The sequence below is a fragment of the Triturus cristatus genome, chromosome 10, assembly GCF_964204655.1.
Source record: "Triturus cristatus chromosome 10, aTriCri1.1, whole genome shotgun sequence".
NCBI lineage: Eukaryota > Metazoa > Chordata > Amphibia > Caudata > Salamandridae > Triturus > Triturus cristatus.
Genome location: NC_140593.1, coordinates 413629952 through 413649515, shown reverse-complemented (window position 1 = coordinate 413649515; position 19564 = coordinate 413629952). Strand labels below are relative to the sequence as shown.

Here is a 19564-nt window from a genome sequence, read left to right as displayed (position 1 = left end):
GGTCATATCAATGAAAAAACAAGATTAAAAAAAAATATTGTTGTCTACGGGGGCTTGTGGAAGACAATTTCTATGGACTGGAATCTAGAGAATGCTAAAGTGATTCTGGTATTTTACTGAACTCTGCTGGTCGTTTTCTATCAAGAAAGTTAAATAGAGGCAGTTGCTAGAAGAAAAAACAAGCATTAAAAATGCAATAGGTCTCGCCTTTCATTAAGTTAAAGCCATTTGCTTTGCTATACAATACCATTAGCAAAGCAAATGGCTTTAACTTAATCAAAGGCGAGACCTATTGCATTTTCAATGCTTGTTTTAAAGTTGTTGTTAGGTTGCTGATTTCCCTTTCTCAGCCTTCTTTTACTACAGGGTCCCCCTTCCTCTCCCCAACCGTGCACCATGACAAGTGCCCTTATAAAATTAAATAGCTTCCTTTACTGCCACACTAATCAACTTTTACCATCTTGCCCCCGTGCCTTTCATCCCTCAGAATGGAGTTGTTTGGCTCCCAGATCATTCCCTTCTGGCCTCTTCTCTCGTGCCCGTTTTATTGTGGTTTGTGCCTTCCCTAACTTTTCAAAAGCAAAAGTAGTTGAGAAGGGAAGCCCCTCACAGAGGGAAAATAAATCTGGCATGCAAGTGTTTCTCGTGCTAACCACGGCATGCTGTTTGAAGAATGGCCAGAGCATACCTGTTTCACGTCCTAGCAAACGGGCATTCGGAAATGTAGTTCTTCAGACACTTGTTAATATAGACGAATGCATAAATCATGCCCAAACTTGCAGAGCATCACAAATATGCATTTCAAAGCTTCTGTTGCGTAGAATGGCAGTGCCTTCTCGGTATTTAAAGGAAATGGCTGTCCTGACAACATGAAAACTAGAATTTGGAGTCAGTCCCATAAAGACACTGAAATAGAGACTCTCTCGGGAAAAAATATGCGCTGGGTGATTATGTGGGTTAAAAACAGCACAAGCAAGAGGAGCCTTTTCTCTCCCCTAATCACTCAGTGTTGGGGACAGAGGCCGTGGAAGCTCTCAAAAGTTTCTCTGGTTAGTGCCTTGTAAAATGCGTTTGCATGCCCGTAACTTGTTTGTGTAAATCACTCTAGCCCTGACCCAATCGCGGTGAAACACCTACATCTCGCTATCACAGGGATCCTACAATAAAATGCTCTGCCGCGCTTAAAAAAGCAACAACAACAACAACACAGCGTGCATCACAACCAGCACGCGTGTCCGAAGTGGACCGCGCTTGTGCGATTACATAATTAATTAAATACACAAGCACAGGCGAATCGGACCGCACTGCTGCGATTAAATAATTAAATACACAAACGCGGCCGAAATGGTCGGCGCTTGTGCGATTAAATAATATAAAACAATGAGGGGTGGGGGGCTGAAGCAGGAGAGGCTGTCTGAGCGGCCATTACGAGCGTGTGGACGGCGCTGTAAATGAAAAGAAAAAAGTGCCTACTGTCCTTTAAAGGAGAGAGTGTAAATCCACCAGTCACGGTGGGCGGGGCCAAAAGTGTACAGGGTGGTAACCAGGAGGGACTAAAAAGCCTCCTGGACAATAAGTACACCCCGTTTAGCATAATTGGTGACGTCAAATGACACACACCAATGAAAATTACGGCCAGAGCCGAAAGTCAACTTCGCAAACCGTATTGATTCCAAGAAGTCTTGCATGGCGAGGGCAGCGCATGCGCTGCTAACGCCAGGCGAGACCTTAAAAGTAAGTCCCTCAGCAGAATGCAATTCTGGTATTTTACTCACCTCTGCTAGTCCTTTTCTATTAAGACAGTTAAGTAGGGGCAGTTGAGCAGAAAAAAAAACCCTTAGCGGAAACAGACAAGTCCTAGGATCTCCAGAGCCCACAAAGTACATACACATATAAGTATATACTAAAGTATATAAGTATATACTAAAGTATATACAAGAGGTCTTGAATGCTCAACCTAAAAAGGCAGCTCCCAGGCTCGGCTTTTTCACTTTTAAGGTCGAGCCTGTAGCAGCGTGCATGCGCTGCCCTGGCGAAACTTTATGTAAACAGTAAAAGGGCTTTGGAAAGCTCACCACACGCTCGTGCGTGTGGTTTGTTTTCGTTCAGAGGCAATTCGCCTTTGCGTGCGTCTTTCTGAGAAACACAGCACGCAATTGGGCAAAGGCGGGTGCATGTCCCGCCTTTGCTCCGCCCATGGCCTATTGCTTGCAGTTACCCGCACGGGCCACATCTGTTTTCAATTATCGTGCACAGAAGACAGATCGCTCGCTGTGGCGCGCGCGCACCACTCATTTTGACTCCGCTCTCACTGATCTTTTAGCTGGAGATTTTGAATACGTTATGCTCCTACAGTGCCAAGAAGCTTTAATATCAAGATATTTAGCAATAAATATTAGCATATCATACTTCTATGCGTAAATAAGAATTCTTTATGGATGCCGTAAGTGTTCGCTGTGTTACGGATCTTCACCCCATCAAGCCCAAAAAGCAAGTTTGACTCTGAATGCACACCCTTGGTCTCGGAGTGTGGTTTCCAGTGCTCAGCAGAGGTCTTATGACATCTGATTTCGCACACCTTTAGCTGAATAATAAATTAAAAAGGAGAATTTGTATCCTATAAATGTGATATTCGGATATGTTGCGTGCTTCATGTTATTTTCAAGTCCGTGTTGTGTTCATTCAGCAGTCCTAGAGCACACAATGGCCCTGTCCCCTGCTGAGTACGGGTGTCCCAGCCCAGGCCCGAGGGTGTGTATTCACTCATTTACTGACCCCGGGGTGGGGGCTATATTCCAGTAGCACGCTTTATTAGGCAAACGAAATAAAAGACAACAAGCAATAGCAAAGCAAATAGGAATGGTTTCATTGTGCAAACACATGAAAATAGTGCAATACACTTGTGCACAGCGTATTTGTGTCATGTCACTGAGCAGCGTGTCTGAGTGCCTCCTGTGTTTGTGTACGGCTTCCTTTACCCAAGGCTAAGTGCAGCACAGCACGAACATGAGGACGTGGGCAATATAAAACAGGGAGTTAGGTGTCAGCTTGCAATGCATGCCACGTTTCTCATGACAAGGCACTAGAAGTCACTGAATATTAGCGGGTGTTGTGTAAGTGCCAAGCTTATCCATCATTTTGGCACTACAATGCCACGGTGAGGCACACAATTTTCCTGGAATCATATTTCACACAGCATGGAATCTGTTCAGTTTGGTTCATGGCTATTTTTCGGTTGTGCAGTGTTATTGACGTGTGCCTCTCTGTAAATATAAAAGAGGTGCACATATTTTGGCAGAAACTTGGGTGTCTGGAAATCAGCTTGGGTTCGGGCTGAGGGAGCGGCTCGGCAGTTCAGTGATTTGGAGAAAGTCGCGGTTCTCCAGTTTTGCTGTAGTTGTATGTACAGCAGTGCTTTAAATGGGCCTGCACTCGCCGGTACGAAGTACCGCCACTTTTTATTTTTCTCCCTTTGAGTACCAGAACTTTTCCTTCGCCAAGGACAGTACCGGTACTCAGGGGAAAGTCAGGCAGTGCAGGCTCCATGGCACTGGAGACTGTGGGGACGCGCTGACCGCTGTTGCTGCTACTGGGGGACTACCTGTCCCAGAACTCCTTGCTCCCTGGAGGGAGGTGCTCCTGCTGCCCTCGCACTACAAAAGCGCCAAAAATCACCGCTGCGCGGGACGCGCTGACCGCTGTTGCTGCTACTGAGGGACTACCTGTCCCAGAACTTATTGCTCCCTGGAGGGAGGTGCTCCTGCTGCCCTCGCGCTACAAAAGCACCGAAAATCACCGCTGCGTGGGACGCGCTGACTGCTGTTGCTGCTACTGGGGGACTACCTGTCCCAGAACTCCTTGCTCCCTGGAGGGAGGTGCTCCTGCTGCCCTCGCGCTACAAAAGCGCCGAAAATCACCGCTGCGCGGGACGCGCGTGGGCGGGCCCGTCCTTGCCCGTCTGTGACCGGATGAGACTGGGCTGGGCCATACCCCTTTACCGTATAATTTAAAAGGTACTGTAATTGTGACATTGTTCCCGATAGACCGGAAAAGACCAGTTGCTTAAAAAATTGACGTACACATCATGGGTAAAAGGAAGATTACAGAGGGTGGGGATGAGAATGCAAGTGCGTTGGCCAAGGTTAAAAAAGCCAGAAAATCAAGGCAGATTGTCCCTCGTATGGGGAATAACTGTGTTATGAATCGCATAGATGACCTTATTGAGGAATGTGGTGACCTACTTATAGATAACCCGGTTTCAAAAAAACTAGTAGAAAAAGGGTGCAACAATCCAGCTATAGTACAAAAGTCTGGCAAAACACAGGGCCCTGTGGTCCCTGAAATGTTTGTAATTAAGAGCAAAAATGATTATTCCAGCAAAGGTCAAGATCGAATTAACATCGAGGGGGGGTTGTATCTCCAAATACGAACAAGGAGGCAAGTTGTATTCCCCCCCCTGTGGTCAATTCCTATCCCATTATAACATGTAGAAATAGATTTTCAGCCCTAGCAAACTCAGTAAGTGATGATCATGTGGCAGGCCGTGACCCCCATCTAGCTGGTTCATGTGGATCTGACACTTTTTTAGTTGCTAAAGTGATTACACCTTGCCATGTTCCTGATCCTCACGCACCTAATGCTGATGCTCGGATTGATCTGATATCCACGGTTCAATTATTGCGCAAGGCAGTCGAATGCATGAAAATCAAGATTGACAATCTTTCAGCTATAGTGAGTAGTAGTCTATTAGACAAAGATCACTGCCCATCCTGCTTAGCCAATAAACATCCAAGTGTCCTACCTAAAGCCCCGACCAAAGAGCTAGCGCTTTCCCTTACGGATGGCACTTGTGGAACTGGGGGACAGCCTAAAACTGTCGCACAGTATAACGAAGTGGTTAAACGGAAAAAGGGGGTGGGGAATGTTTACAGTATAAACCAAAAACCCGATGGACCTAGAAATCTATTTCCTAAGAAATGGAGTGGTCGACAACAAACTAATGATATGCATAATAATAGTAACCTTTCCCCTTTATCTAAACAAGATTTCAACATAACTGCCACCGATTCTATGGGAGATTACCCGAGCATTTCAAAGACGCTTAGAGTACCTAAAGTCTATATGGTGAATGTTCCCAGGCTGGGTGTGGGAAAAAATGTAGAAACAATAGATTCCTTAACAAACAAGGCTATTCATTGGATCAGGCATACCAGGGGCTGTTGCTCTGTGATCAGAGAAGATATTACCAGGGCTCGTAGGCTTACCCATTATGGGGAGTCGACTGATTGCATTGAGTTGACCTTTAAACAGGCAACCATGGCAGAAAATCTAGTCTCCTTGGAGTTCAGAAGTTGTTCCCCAGATTACTCGGGTATTCAACTTAGATCCACTCTTCCCCGATATTGGCATGACAGTAAGACTAGATGGACAACCAAAAAAGATAAAGATAGTTCGGGGCTCGAACTTAATGATTGACTACGGGGGCCTGGGGATCTAACTAATCCTCCGCCGGGTAACCCCGTTCTAGGTATCACGAGTATTCCAGCAATCCTAGGTACATCGGAAGGTCCACCATCATTTGGGCAAAAAAATCGCCCAAACCAACCTAATAAGACTAAGCCTCTTAATCCCCCTGAAACTTTAGCGAATCCAGGTTCTATTTTGTCTTGGAATATTGCAGGATTAAAATCTAAAATCTTGATCCTGGAATGGACCACCTTTATCAATCTGCATAGTATCTGCATATTTCAGGAAACATGGCTTCTTGATCCCGAATCCCTTGGTGGGTATTTAAATTTTTATATCCCGGCAGTAAGGGGCTTAAAAGGGCGACCATCTGACAATTTGGATAAAGCAGAACCTGGAAATTAGCACTAAGCTACTTCCATCTAATCATAGGGATATCCAGATTGTCAGTCTTAAACAAGGGCAGTCCAAACCTGTGGAAATTTATAATATATATGCTAGGAGCACAGGGGGTGGGAAATCAGAGGTAATAACCGCTCTTGAAGATCTAATGGAAAGATATTCTAAGAAATCACACATAATCGTTGCTGGTGACTTTAATGCAACGTTTGAACCCTTGTTAAGCTATGATTTGATCCCTACTATGGAAGAAGATGCTCAATGGGGTATCCCAAAATTGGAACTAAGGCCAATCAAAAGATGGACTGAAGTGGCCATCCAGATTAATTCATTCTGTTTAAATAAGGGTCTCAGGGCAGCTAATGGTAGGACCACTCACGATAGGCTGGGGGCTAATACTTATAAGAGTAGCCGGGGTCAAAGTAGAATAGATTATATTCTGGTGGGCCTAAATTTATGGATCTATCTAGAGGATATGTGGGTTATTGACCGGTTGGAGAGTGATCACAACCCTTTATGCATGTCCCTGTCTTGCTGGGTATCGACCACACCTGAAAAAATGCGCAACTAATTGGCTTCTCCAAATGTGGTCCCCACAAATGACATGCGCCACTTGAAGTGGGTACAAATGGTAGATAACCAGGGGAAAGTTGATCTTATTTCTAGCAAGTTAGTTCATGCAATTCATATGATGAGTATTATCCCTAGTAGTAGCTCAGATCTAGTGTCTTTTACCAAGGCCCATGAAATGTTCTTTGAACAATTAAATAAACTCTTTGTCAGACCCCTAAAGCAAAGCAAGAATTTACTTAACAACTCTCCACGCTGGTACAGCAAGGAATGCAGACTAGCCCGTTTTGCTTTGGGACAGGCTATAAGAACAGGAACTAGCAACGATGTCTGTAGTGCAAGGGCGGACTCCAAAAAGTCAATGTACAATGCAAAGCGTGCATGGGATGAAAAAAGGTGGCTAGAGCTTAAAGAAGCTAGTGCCCCTAAGGACACAAAAAGTTTTTGGGGCATAATCAAGTGGGAATGTGGTGGCAAATCAGAAGAATCCCACAACTGGGTTGCGCAGGATGACTGGGTGAATTACTTCAAGCCCCAATATGCAAAAAGTCTGGTAGCATGTACAAGGGATAAACCTATTTGTTCTTTTTTTTACTGACGAGGTATTTACTATAGGGGATGTAAACCTGGCTTTGGAATCCGTGGTTGCTGGTAGGGCACCTGGTATTGATGGTGTCCCAGCAGACACTTTTTTGCATGATAAAACCACTTGGGGCATATACATATTGTTACTAGCGAACGGAGTGGCAAAAGGAGCGCCCATTCCGGCCTCGTGGAATGGTGCGGAAATTATTCCAGTTTATAAAAAGGGGGATAGAACGCTCCCCGGTAATTACTGCCCGATTAGTCCAATCGACTCCATGCAATAGATTCTAGGTAGAATGATTTTAAATAAAATCCAGATTTGGGAGCGAGAGCAGAAGATTTTATCACACCTTCAAGCAGGATTTAGGGCTTGCATCAGCACCATCGATCAAGTTTTACATTTTTCTATGTTATATTGGAAGACAGTTCAGCTGGAAAAAGGGAGTCTTTATGCTGCCTTTATTGATTTAAGGGCAGCTTTTGATCTTGTTCCTCTCACTACTTTGTGGCTGGTTTTGCACGATTTGGGCAGGCCTAGTGCCCTTTTAACTCTGGTCATGAGACTTCATGAGCATAACTATGCACAAATAAGGTGGGGCTCTCCCGGAAATGTTACCAGCCAATTTCCAATTGAGAGAGGGGTACGCCAGGGATGTGTCCTGGCACCCACCCTGTTCTCATTGTACATTAACGACATAGTAAAGTTACTGATTGAAGCTAATGTAGACGCCCCAATTTTAGCTGATGTTAAAGTACCGATTTTAATGTTTGCAGATGACACCCTTATTGTTTCCAAGACCCCAAGTGGGTTACAGAGAGCACTAGGTATTTTTGAAGAATTTTGCATAGTACGAGGCCTTGAGCTAAAATCAAAATTTATGTCCTTTAATCCGCACAAATGCTTCAAGGGTAAACTCTTTTTGAACAAATCACTGCTTGACCAAGTGAGGGCTTTTAGCTATCTGGGTGTAAATGTTCAGCATGATTTACACTGGAATCAACAGATAGAGCTGGCAACACTTAAACATCGCCAATTGACTGGCTCCCTATGTTCCGAATTTTCGAAATCATATACTAAGCCAATTACTCCAGTTCTTCGAGTTTATGATGCAAAGGTGGTTAGTTCCGCCCTTTATGGTGCCGAGATCTGGGGCTTTGAGAACTTAATAAAAATGTCTGCATCGGAGAAAAAGTTCTTACGTAATCTTATTAATCTACCCCAGAGTACCCCTATGTGCCCTCTTTTTTATGACCTAGGAATTAAGCCAATTAACTATATTGCAAAATTGGGCCCAGTGTTATATTGGAGGCGCCTGTGGACAACCCCCGAATTAAGAACATACGCCACAGGTATCATGGATATTATAAATCATGATACCTTTCACAAAATTAAATGGCTAATTGGCATCAGGGCCACTCTTGGGGAACTGGGTATGGAGAGTCTTTGGGAGGACCCTCTTAACGCTAGCTTTCCCTCTAAGAAAATTATTAAGGACAAATATTGGGAGATGGTAGTATCTCAGATTTTCAGGACAAGTGCCCCACTTTCACTTACAGGGAGGTTTTTAGACCTAAAAGATGAAATTGGCCTTGAAGCTTACTGGGACGATATAACCAAGCCACTTGATAGAAAGCTCTATTTGCAACTCAGGACTGGAAGTTTGCCTGTCAGAGCATTTACATCAAGATGGTCTCAAGGTGGTATGGCTACTTGTCCTAGTTGCCCGGCATCCTTGGAATCAGTTGCCCACATTCTGTTCCAGTGCCCGGTATACTCTGTTCCACGCAGGGTTTGGTTGAAACCCATGTGCCAACTACTTGGTACCAGGAGTGGTGTGTTAGCAACTAGAATTATTTGTACTTGTACCACTCCTTTTGTATATATGTCAGTGGCAAAGTTTCTTGGTTGGTTTTGGGCAATAAGGAGGAAAATGATTAGTGGTCGATCTTTTTAACTATTTTAAATTGTACCAAATTTATTATGAAAAATCGTTTTTTACTCGCATTTTAAAATTGTGAAGTCTTTTTATGTGAAATTTCTTTTAAAGCTTCTTAATGTAAAGGGTACGAATTCTTTTAACATTTGTTGTGGATATTGTGCTTTTATCACAAATGTCGAATAAAGCCTGTTTGAAAATGATAAATGTGCTGCGCAGAAAGTGCTCTGCTCGGCTGCTGCCGAAAAAGAGAAGGCAGAATGGAGGGAGGGGCAGTGAATGCCTCTGAATGGAGCCGCTGCTGAGCAATCCAGCAGCGGCTCATTAGCATCACTTAAGGGCTGTTTAGGGTTGTGAATGCCCTGCGGCCCTCTGTGAATAAAAGGGAAGGGTCCAATCTGACCCTGCCTAGTCAATCACACTGTAGGTGTGGGACTCTGAGCCTATCCCATACCCCACACATCTAATTACAGCATGACACCCGAGATGAATGCACCTCTCAGCTCGAGTCTGCGAGGGGGGGGGGGGGGGTGTATTACACGCTACCCAGCATCAGATTGGGAAGGCGGACATTGGGCGATGGGATGGTGCCTAAGGGTCTCTCTGCTTTTCTTCCCTGCTCCCTGACCAGGCTAGCGCCCTGAAGCTATAGTTTGCTGGGAAAGGGGGAGAGTTAGTGAATTGGCCTTGCTGTGGGCCTGTTGTTAGCACCTTCGCTCCAGTGTCTTTCAGGCCTTGGTGGGGGGTTTATGTTTGCATAGGCTGTGAGGCATCTTTCCCACATAGGAAAATTGAAAGGGTGTAATGTTAGGGCCGGTCAGAGCTGCCTTACAAGGAACTTTGAAAATAGGTTTGAGTCCCAGCTTCAGCTCAACGTCCGGTGATTCTGAGCACATTACTTAATTGTCCTAGGCCTAAAACAAAAATTAATGTGACTTTCTGTAATATAACTGGTGCCCATGTAATCTCTGCCCTTGTGTGTCTGCTATGTTTGTGTGTTTGCCTGCATTTGTATGTCTGTTTTTGTAAGAAAAAAGTGAAAGAAAGAGAGAGAATCAAGACACTCTCAGGAGGTATTTTAAAGAAAATGGGTGGCACTTTGTGTGCACGTCTGCTCGGCGACAAAGATTCACAAATAACGAAAAAATGGCTTGGTGGGTGGGTGAGTGAGTGGATGGATGAGTGAGCAAGGGTGGATGAATAGATGGATGGATGAGTGAACGCATGCATGGGTGAAAGAGGGTGGATGATTGGCTAAAAGGGCGGATGATGGGTGGATACGTGAAAGATTGGATGGATGTATGAAAGGGTGGATGATGGATGAGTGAAAGGAGGGATTGAGTGAAAGGGTGGATGGAATGAAAAGGTGGATGGAATAAAAGAGTGAAAGGGTTGATGGTTGGATGAGCGAATGGATTGATGGATGAGGGAAAGGGTGAATAAAGAGATGGATGAGTGAAAGGATGAATGGATAGGTTTGGAGATGGATGGATATGTTTGGATATGAAGGGTGGATAGACGGAATTGTGAAAAACTGAATGATTGATGAAAGACTGAATAGACAATAGAATGTAAAGGTTAAATGGTGGACATCAGCAGGTAAATGGTAGGATGAACGGATGAATGGATAGATCGATGGAAGAGACAAGAGATGTCTTCTGGGAAGGGTCATGATTGTTTGCTTCATTTACTTGGTGCCATAAGATCTTTTGTTCGAAGTGGGGGTATTTTCAGTTTCTTCCTACTCGCCTGCTCAAACAAATATATTATTGTGCCAAACAGCGATTAACAGTATGACATTAGAAAGGTGCAACTATTTGTTAACATATTATCGCATTTCTCTTTCATTTTGTGTAATAAGTTAACTTGCTTTGTTTATATAAACACATTTCTCATGTGTTTTGGTGTGTGCTGTAACTATTAGAGAAGTCGTTAAGTATCATCATGTCTGGCCTTTAGCCCCGCCCCTAGCCCCGCCCCCTCAGCTCATTTTAATGAGTACCTGCACTTATTTTTTCCCATTTAAAGCACAGATGTACAGTCATCAGCATGGAGTCGGTGTAGTTGTATAAGTGTTTTGCAGAGCACTGCCTACTCTATGGTGTGTGCACTTTTATAACGGCTGGCCTGTAGCCAGAAGTATATATATATATTTTTTTTAGGGGGGGTGTTTGAATGTAAAGATTAGAAAAATCGGAATCTGATAAACGTGGTGTTCTCCTCCCTGAATTGATTTTAAAAATAAATTTGCTATGTTTAAAAATGTTTAAAAATAAAATTGTTATGGTTGGTAAAATATTAAGAAACGCAATGCATTTTTGATGTTTACAGATTATTATTGTACCTCGAGGAAATGTTTGGAAATTCAATACAAAATGACCGTATTTAAGACATTGAATGCTAATAAATGGACATAATTTTATTGATGGGTAAGGCACACTGGATGAGAAACATTTTTCAAAACTTAAAAGAATTTAAATACATTTCAATAGAGATTTTAAGGGTCTCTCTCACTAAACATATTTTGGAAAATCAGCGGTTAGTGGTGTTCTGAAGAATAGTAGCTCTGTAGCATTGCTGAAATGGAAGTGATTGCATTACACTTTTACAAGATGCTGCGAGTATCCCCTCTCATGCTGATCACTTTCAGCCCATTGTAGTTTGTTTTAAACAACACTTGGGATTTTTAGAGTTAACAGATTTGCTTTACCATTATAAGTAGTTCCTACATTATACAGAAGGCAAAGGTTGTAGGTTAAAATAACTGGACTGGATAAATTCAAGCCTTGTGGCTTCGAACTCTTTAAGCGCTCTGGGTCAAACAAGCAATGGCAAAGACAATCAGTCTGGCTTTGTCTGCTAACTTTTTGGATTTGTAAATGCTTGTTTTGTTTTGCCTTGGTTTTTAAAACATTGTTATATGAGCTATCAGGCCCTCACCAATATTAGAACAAACATTGAAAAGCGAAATAATTTTTTTGCTTTCAAAATGCACATGTACCGAAGGGAACTACTTTGTGTGCAGATGTGCTCCTTGTGAAAGGGAAGAACACCTTTGCTCGTGGTGAAGCGAGAAATGGCTGAAGTGGGCTACTGATTGCCCCATGCTGTATGCTTCACTTTGGAGATGTTTAATGAGAAAACAAGTTTTGTAAGAAAATTTAAAGTGTGGTTTCTTGTGTTTTATCTCACAAAACGACATTTAGTTTTATTCTAGTATGTTTTTTGTCGACTTTATGTAGTTCTCAAATTTTGAAAAGATTAAAATATACTAAATGACGTTAGAGAAGGAAAACCTTTGCAACTTCCCACAACCTTAGAAAATGGTGCACTTTCCACAAATTCTGCAGCATTTACACTAGGATATAAAAAGATGTGCTGAAAATTGTTGGGAATTGCTTAACAAAGACCCTCTTGATCGCGAGACCTATTGGCTATGCCAATGCTTGTTTTTCTAGCCAGCCCAACGCGTGTTTCTAGACTTTGTGTTTTCACTTTTGTGTAAACAGGGCTGTAAATCGTAACTGGTAGATCACTGAAACTAGCAGAGTAGCCCTGCTGCCATCGTCTGTTGCGGGCTAATAAATTAATGCATATAGATACAAAACATTTAATAACAAGCATTGAAAATGCAATAGGTCTCGCCTTTGATTAACTTAAAGCCATTTGCTTTGCTAATGGCATTGTATAGCAAAGCAAATGACTAACTTAATAAAAGGCGACAGCGATTGCATTTTTAATGCTTGTTAGTTGTTTGTTGCAGTTTTTAGTACACTCCGTTGTACACTACAGCCAAACGAGCACATTGACTGCTGCACCGTTCACCCTGACTTAGTTTTACAGGTGGTGACACCTCCGCTCTCTCGCCTGATTCACAGCGCTGCAACGGCAACCACACGTCCCTTCTGCAACTCATCCTTTCCGTTCGGAGACCATACTTCACCGCAGACAGGAAAGGATGTCATATTTTCGCCTGATCCATATTTGATGCTCCAAAATCCACCTCCCTACTGCCGTGCCTCGTCATCAGCTATGAAGGAGCCTGTATCCCATGACGGAAGTGGAAGCTCTTTCCATTCTTAGAGTTCCTATTTTTCACCAGCACAGGCCCCGTGGTTGCCAGTGGTACCGTTCACATATATTTCTGCATTTCAGTTTTCACAGACGAAGCATCATGGAATCCTCAGCTACTGTCTTTTTTATGAAGACAATGAAACAGTAGGCACAGTTAAAACAAAGAAAGGAAAAAACGCACACAAAAAAAGCGCTCGCCAGTCAGCCACTGTTTATTTTTGCATTGCGCTGTCACTTTAAGCACGATGCAAAAATAAACATGCGGCCTGCTTTCCTTCTGCCATGAAAGGTTTCTTGTCTTTATGGGGCCATGTGTTTGAATCAAACCCATGGCCCCATAAAGATAAGAAAGCTTTTACCACAAACGTAAACCAAGCAGTCCAACTGGGAAGGCTCTAAAAGAGAAATCTGTAGGTCACTGGAAGCTCTTTTCCAATGGCTGGCCACCGTTTAGCATAAACGGTGACGCCAGCCAATGTAAAAGAGGAGCGGGGCTTAAACCCCGCTAGTGAAATCTACCCTAACTCATTAAATCTCGCCAGCGAGACCTAAAAACTACTTGTATGAACACTGGTGGCAGAGAAATACCTCAGGAAAGTGTCCTTATTGGTGGCGGTGGTGGGTGTGTTTATGGGAATCCCCTCCTGCTTCAGTAACCGCTTCCTCCCTCCTCCCTCTTCCTGCACCGCTCTGCCTGACCTCCTCCCTCCACTCCTGTGGGTCTCCCTGCTCAAAGAAGTCAGGCTTCCGGCTGGGGAACGAAATAGAGCAATGGCATTCTGTTGTTGGGTCAGCCAGGTAAAGTGAGCGCTGCTCCTCCTTCACGTGATGTTGTATCAGCTCCTTGGCGCTAACAACGTGTGAAAAACGTAGCAGTCCAGACCCCTTTTGTTTTAGTGATCCTTTAGGAATAGTTTAGATACGTTCAAACTGAGTTGGCTGCAAGCTAACAGAATTCACCACATAGTGGATACGGGAACCAGTTTAAAGAGCTGGTGCGTGATTGTAGTTACGTAATCAGACGTCCTCATTGTGAAAGGTTATCTGATCAATTCCCAGATCTGCAAAGATCTGCTGTTGTGGCTGCTGCTGCAAAACCCAGCAAGACAGCAAAGGGTGTGTGTGGAGTTGCACAAGCATGGTTTCCTGCAAATGAAGCCTGGATGAATAGCCCAGTGCACTGGCAGGTCCTATGGCGAACAGTGCATTTCTGTTTCACAAGTAGTGAGCCCGTTTGGGTTAGGGTTCCTCAATATGCGACAATGTTTGTGTTTTAAGCAGAGGCTCATTAAGAGGTTTTTAAGGTTCAATATAACATATCAACTCTGATTCAGCAGACTGATCTAGTAACCTGTTTTTGACTTTGGTGAGGAAAATAAAACTCCATTTGAGAGCTCCGGGAACAATGAAAGCGTTTGTATCGTCAATTGGCCTAGAAAGGATAGTCTTGGCAACTACCTCGCCTTGCCTCAATCCCTGTAATCTCCTGTATATAGCCCTGCATCAACTCAGCACAGGTGCTTCTATGCAATCGGGACCATTGATGATGTCTGCAGAGGGGGCGTCGGTCACATCCTCAGCTCTGTTAAAACTTAAGTAGCTGTCCAGCTGTCCCTTAAATAAATATTATTCTTTGTTGCCATAGTAACAATCTGCAGTGACCTGCCGGGTAGAGCACAAGCCCTACTAGTAGAATGATCCTAGTGTTAGTCTAAAAGGTGGCTTAAATGTAAAATTTGATGTGATTGGGCAACCTCTCAAATTTGAATATTCAAATTAAGAGATAAAACATTGTCGGAGCTACCCATCTGTGGACACTGCCGACATCACAGCACAGCATATAGGAGGAATAGATTTTAATTCACATTTTCATCATTACTGTTCTTTGATGTATTTATTCGCGCTCCGTGATCAGTGAACATGAAACCCTGGTTTTCCTTAGCTCTGGAATCCTCTGTGGTGAGTTAAAAGTTGTTACAACTGCAGTTTGCTCTGCTGAGCACTCTGTCCCATCCCTACAAGTTTTTCTGAAGCTTCTTACATGAGCACATTTATGCAGCATCGTGCAAAGCTTTTTTTTTCTTTTTCATTCTTAAGTACCAATCAGCCATCTTGGAAATATAATTAAAAGTTTTCAATATATATGCCAAAATGGCAGTCATTGCATAACAATATAAATGCACGCAAAGACACATCATCAGCCATATATACAATCTATTTCTTAGAAAAGATATGGAGCTTAAATTGTTTACTGTGGAACCCGTGGAATTAGGTTTTAATCCTGACTCTCTCACTTGACTACATTGTGTAATCTTGGGCAAATACGGTAATCTTCATTAATATGAATCACATCTCTATAGTCTGAAAAAGATGCGAAATAAACAAAATCGCTCCACTCGCTTGGTACCTTGTGGCATACCTGGTGTTTAGTGTGACATACAACACCACACAATTCACCGCCACACTACTCAGCACCATCCAACATTACACTCCATATACTACCACTCAACGCAAAATGATTAAACTCCACATAATTACACTCTACACAATACCAGAAAAATAAACCCCACATAAAACCACTCTATGCCACATAGCAACAATTTACATAAATATACTCCACACCATGCCACATAATTCCAATCGGCATAATTTCACTCAATGCCACACAGTTCCATGCCACACAATTCAACCCCACACATTACCATTCCACACCACATAATTCGACAACAAACCACTTAATTGAACTCAACAACACAGTTACACAACACACTACATACATCTAATCCACACCACACAATTCCACATCATGCCACAAAATTCAATAGCACACTACATAAATAAACTCCACTCAACACCACAAAATACCAATCCACATAATTCCACTCCACACTCACCACATAATTACTATCCACATAAATCCACTGCACACCATGCCACATAATTCCTTTACACAAATCCTCTCGCCACCACACTATTCCACGTCACAAAATTCCACAACTAATGATTACAATCCAACACAAAAAATTCCACTCCAAACCACATACATTCACTACATAACATATAGGTAAAATACATTGTTGTTTACAACCCCAATAGCTCTCACTCTCGCAAAAGCCAGACCTATTGGCTTTGCCAATTCTTGTTCTTTGTTTCTGCATTCAGTCTGCCTCTCTCTCTCACTAACTGCCTGTGTCAGGCTTTCTGAACTATTTCTCTTGTATGTCACTGTCTACTCACCTGTCTCTGTTTGTCTCTCTATCTAAAAAGCACAATGTATAAATCAGTTTAGTCCAGTGGATAACCAGCTACATCTAGCTGTGTGTTTTCAACTAAAATGTTTGTTGTGTAGCTGTTGACTAGTTCATGGGTTGCGTTCCACAGGTTTCTTCGTTACTAACCTAGATGTCGTAACTGGCATCATCATGTTATACTTTGTGGTGGCTAATTCGATGTCATCAGAAATATAAGCGGTGTGAGTGGAGGGGTGCTATCACTCACTGTTCATTCACCCACAAGACGTGTTTATCATACAAGCAATGGACACATCTGAAAACTACATTAAGCGTATTTGTCTCACCCTCACTGGAATGCGGTAGAGACATGAGGGATCCTCACTCCCCTCACAAGGTGCATCGGCACGTGTTTTATCGCAGTAGTGTCATTGTAGACGCTATAAGATGCAGCCAGCTGTTACCGGGGATGCTGAAAGTAGTACAGGATTTGTACGACCTTGGACCTTTAATAGTAGGTTTAATATTTGTATATATGACATTGCTAAACCACGTGTGTGGGCAATTCAGATCATGGCGTGAGGCCAGGAAAAATTCTAATTCCTTCTTTGGTCAAATAATCTTCCGTCTTAAGATTTTGGCTATAGACTTGGCCTTGAGGTTCAAACAGCAATATCCCTTCTGGAAAAAATGACCACTAGAGAAGTGTTCATGGTTCTACAGAATGAACTTGAAGTAAGCAGAACCCCGCCCTGCTTCAGCGTATCACGCCATGAAACAGGCATCATGGTCTGGTGGTGGGGATAACATACCATCATAAAAAGAAATTGGGTGACATTATTACCCATTATGGTTGAGGAAATATATCCTGCTGTGACTAGACATATTTTACAAAATGTAGTGAACTCTTTTTAGGTACCTACTGCAGTGTGAAGCTTAACATCAAACTATTGCTAATTTCGGCCATGTCCTTCTAGCCGATTTCGTAATGGATATTCCCTTTTTCACATAATCACTTACAAAGTAGACAAAGCTCATCTGTGGCTGACTAGCGCATTGAAGCAATTAGGGCCAGATGTACGACCATTCCATTTGCGACTCGCAAAATGGTATGTACAACAGTGTCTCAGACACTGTTTGTGATTCCTAATGGGGTCGCAAATTACCTGCCTCATCAATATTCATGAGGCAGGTCACAATTTGCGACCCATTAGGAATGGCCGGCACTCGCTGGGATGCATGTCTATGAATGCTTTTTCAATAAAGAAAAATGAAACTTTTCTGTTTCATTTTTTAAGAGTAGGCAGTGGTCCGTGGGAGCACTGCCTGCTCTTAAAAAATATTTTCACATCCATTCTCAAATGGGAAGGGCTCCCCTGGGGACCCCTTCCTGTTTGCGAGTGACTTACCACCTACTTGAAGTAAGTTGTAAACTGCGAGTGTTTTGCGACCGTAAACTCTGCCGCAAAGCAATGGTACATACCATTGGGACTCGCTATTAGGAAAGGACGCCCTTGGCACGCCCCTTCCTGATAGTGACTTACAAACACTATAAAAGGTGTTTGTAAATACTACCACCCATTTTTGCGGTTGCAAGCGGGCTGATTTCCCGTTTGAGACCTCGAAAAACAGTCGTAAATCTGGCCCTTAGTTCCATGATATACACAGTCTTTGTTCAATTTTGTTGTTTTCGACATCCATTCAAACAAAATCTACTGAACAGTAGGGATCTCTGAAGCACAAAATAACATAAAACAAAATGTGACTTTACATTGTATTAGAACATTGGAATGCTGGGAGCTCCATTGAAAACAATGGAGTGCTCCGGGCTTATAATGGCTGGTACAAGCCTGGAGCACCAACATTCCAATGTGTCTTTGTTCACAGCTCTGGCTGTGAACAAAGGCTTCAGGGAGCCTGAGGGGATTTCAATCCCCTCGCGCTCCCTGAAGGCTTTGTTTTGTTAGAACATTCTGCCCTCTAGTGGCAGAATGTTCTAATAGCCTAATAGCCCTTCGTAGCAGGGCTATACCGGCTTTTAAAGTCCCTCTGCTTTGTTAAAGTCCCTCGCCTTCGGCTCGGGCCTTTAACGCTGCAGCGGGCCTTTAACAGCCGGTATAGCCCGCTACGGCGGGCTATAAGGCTATATTAAATGTTTCTTAGCTCATATGTGAACAATTAGCCTAAAATGTGTTTTTTCCTTACTATTTCTCGGATTATTAGGTGTGTGCAATACAGACAACTTCAGCTTGCTATCCATTACCATAGACTACGGTCCCTTTGGGTTCATGGAGTCTTACGATGCTGGTGAGTATCATGTTCTTGTTTTTTCTGTTCATTCCCTCAACAGGAGATCTCCGTTTGCTTTTCCTGAAATGAAGTGATGGTGTGCTCAACAGAAATGGACTGAATGCATGCCACTGCCATACAATGCTTTAGGAAACATATGGCACATCGCCTTTTAGTTCTCCTCCTTGCCACCAAGTACAGATTTTTCCCTACTGCCCCCCCCCCCCCCCTCCACCACAGGAAAGACCTGAAGACCATCTCTTTACCTTCTAGCAATGATTGGTTTGTCCTCTCCTCCTCCCCCAGCTGTAGTCTGTAGCGCTGTATGTGGATCACGTATACAGTGCTGTTTTGCTTCTCAGGCAGGGCCACTGGAATTATGCGGCAGGGAAGCACCCATTTGTGAGGCAGGGTTGACTAAATCATGCAGCAAAAAAGGTAAAGTATGTGGCACATTAGTTAATCACATTATTTCGTAATTTTTATGTATTGTAATACTGTCTGGGCAAAGATCTCCCCTCATTAGTACCAGTTTAACAAATACAGAAGTAAGCAACTGAAAGTTGACCAGTTAACCAGTGTGAAGGGCCTTCCACTGCGCACCAACACATGTTGCCACATTTTGAGTAACCTTTGATCTCTCAGCACATCAGCTGCTCGCATTCTGTTCCTCAGATGATCATTAATGGCATATTCACTGTACATTTTTACCACAAACGGTGCTTAATTATTCAAAGTGGCACAATGTTGTGATTTTGACATAACGCGAAATTCCCAAAATTACGTGAATTACGCCGGCATAATTTACATTTCGCCCAGGCCTAATAAATAACTCTAATAAATTGAGAACAGATAAAAAATGAATAACCCTACCAATGTTTTTCGATGACCAGTGTCTCCACTGTGACCTGTATAAGCACCTACAGCCGCACAGAACCAGTGGTTGGCTTCAGGAAAACATGCGTCAGCTTTCACAGAGGGCCTCTCTCCTTTACTCAGATGTTAACGCGGTCA

General features: G+C 43.1%; 1 protein-coding gene across 1 annotated transcript in view; it reads left to right on the top strand.

The window, feature by feature from the left end:
* Nucleotides 1–19564, top strand: part of LOC146789534 (uncharacterized) — a 317842-nt gene that overhangs the window by 170780 nt on the left and 127498 nt on the right. The window contains exon 11 of the mRNA XM_085631700.1: nt 18485–18568. Coding sequence (XP_085487826.1) covers nt 18485–18568 — 84 coding nt within the window. The remainder of the gene's footprint in view (nt 1–18484; nt 18569–19564) is intronic.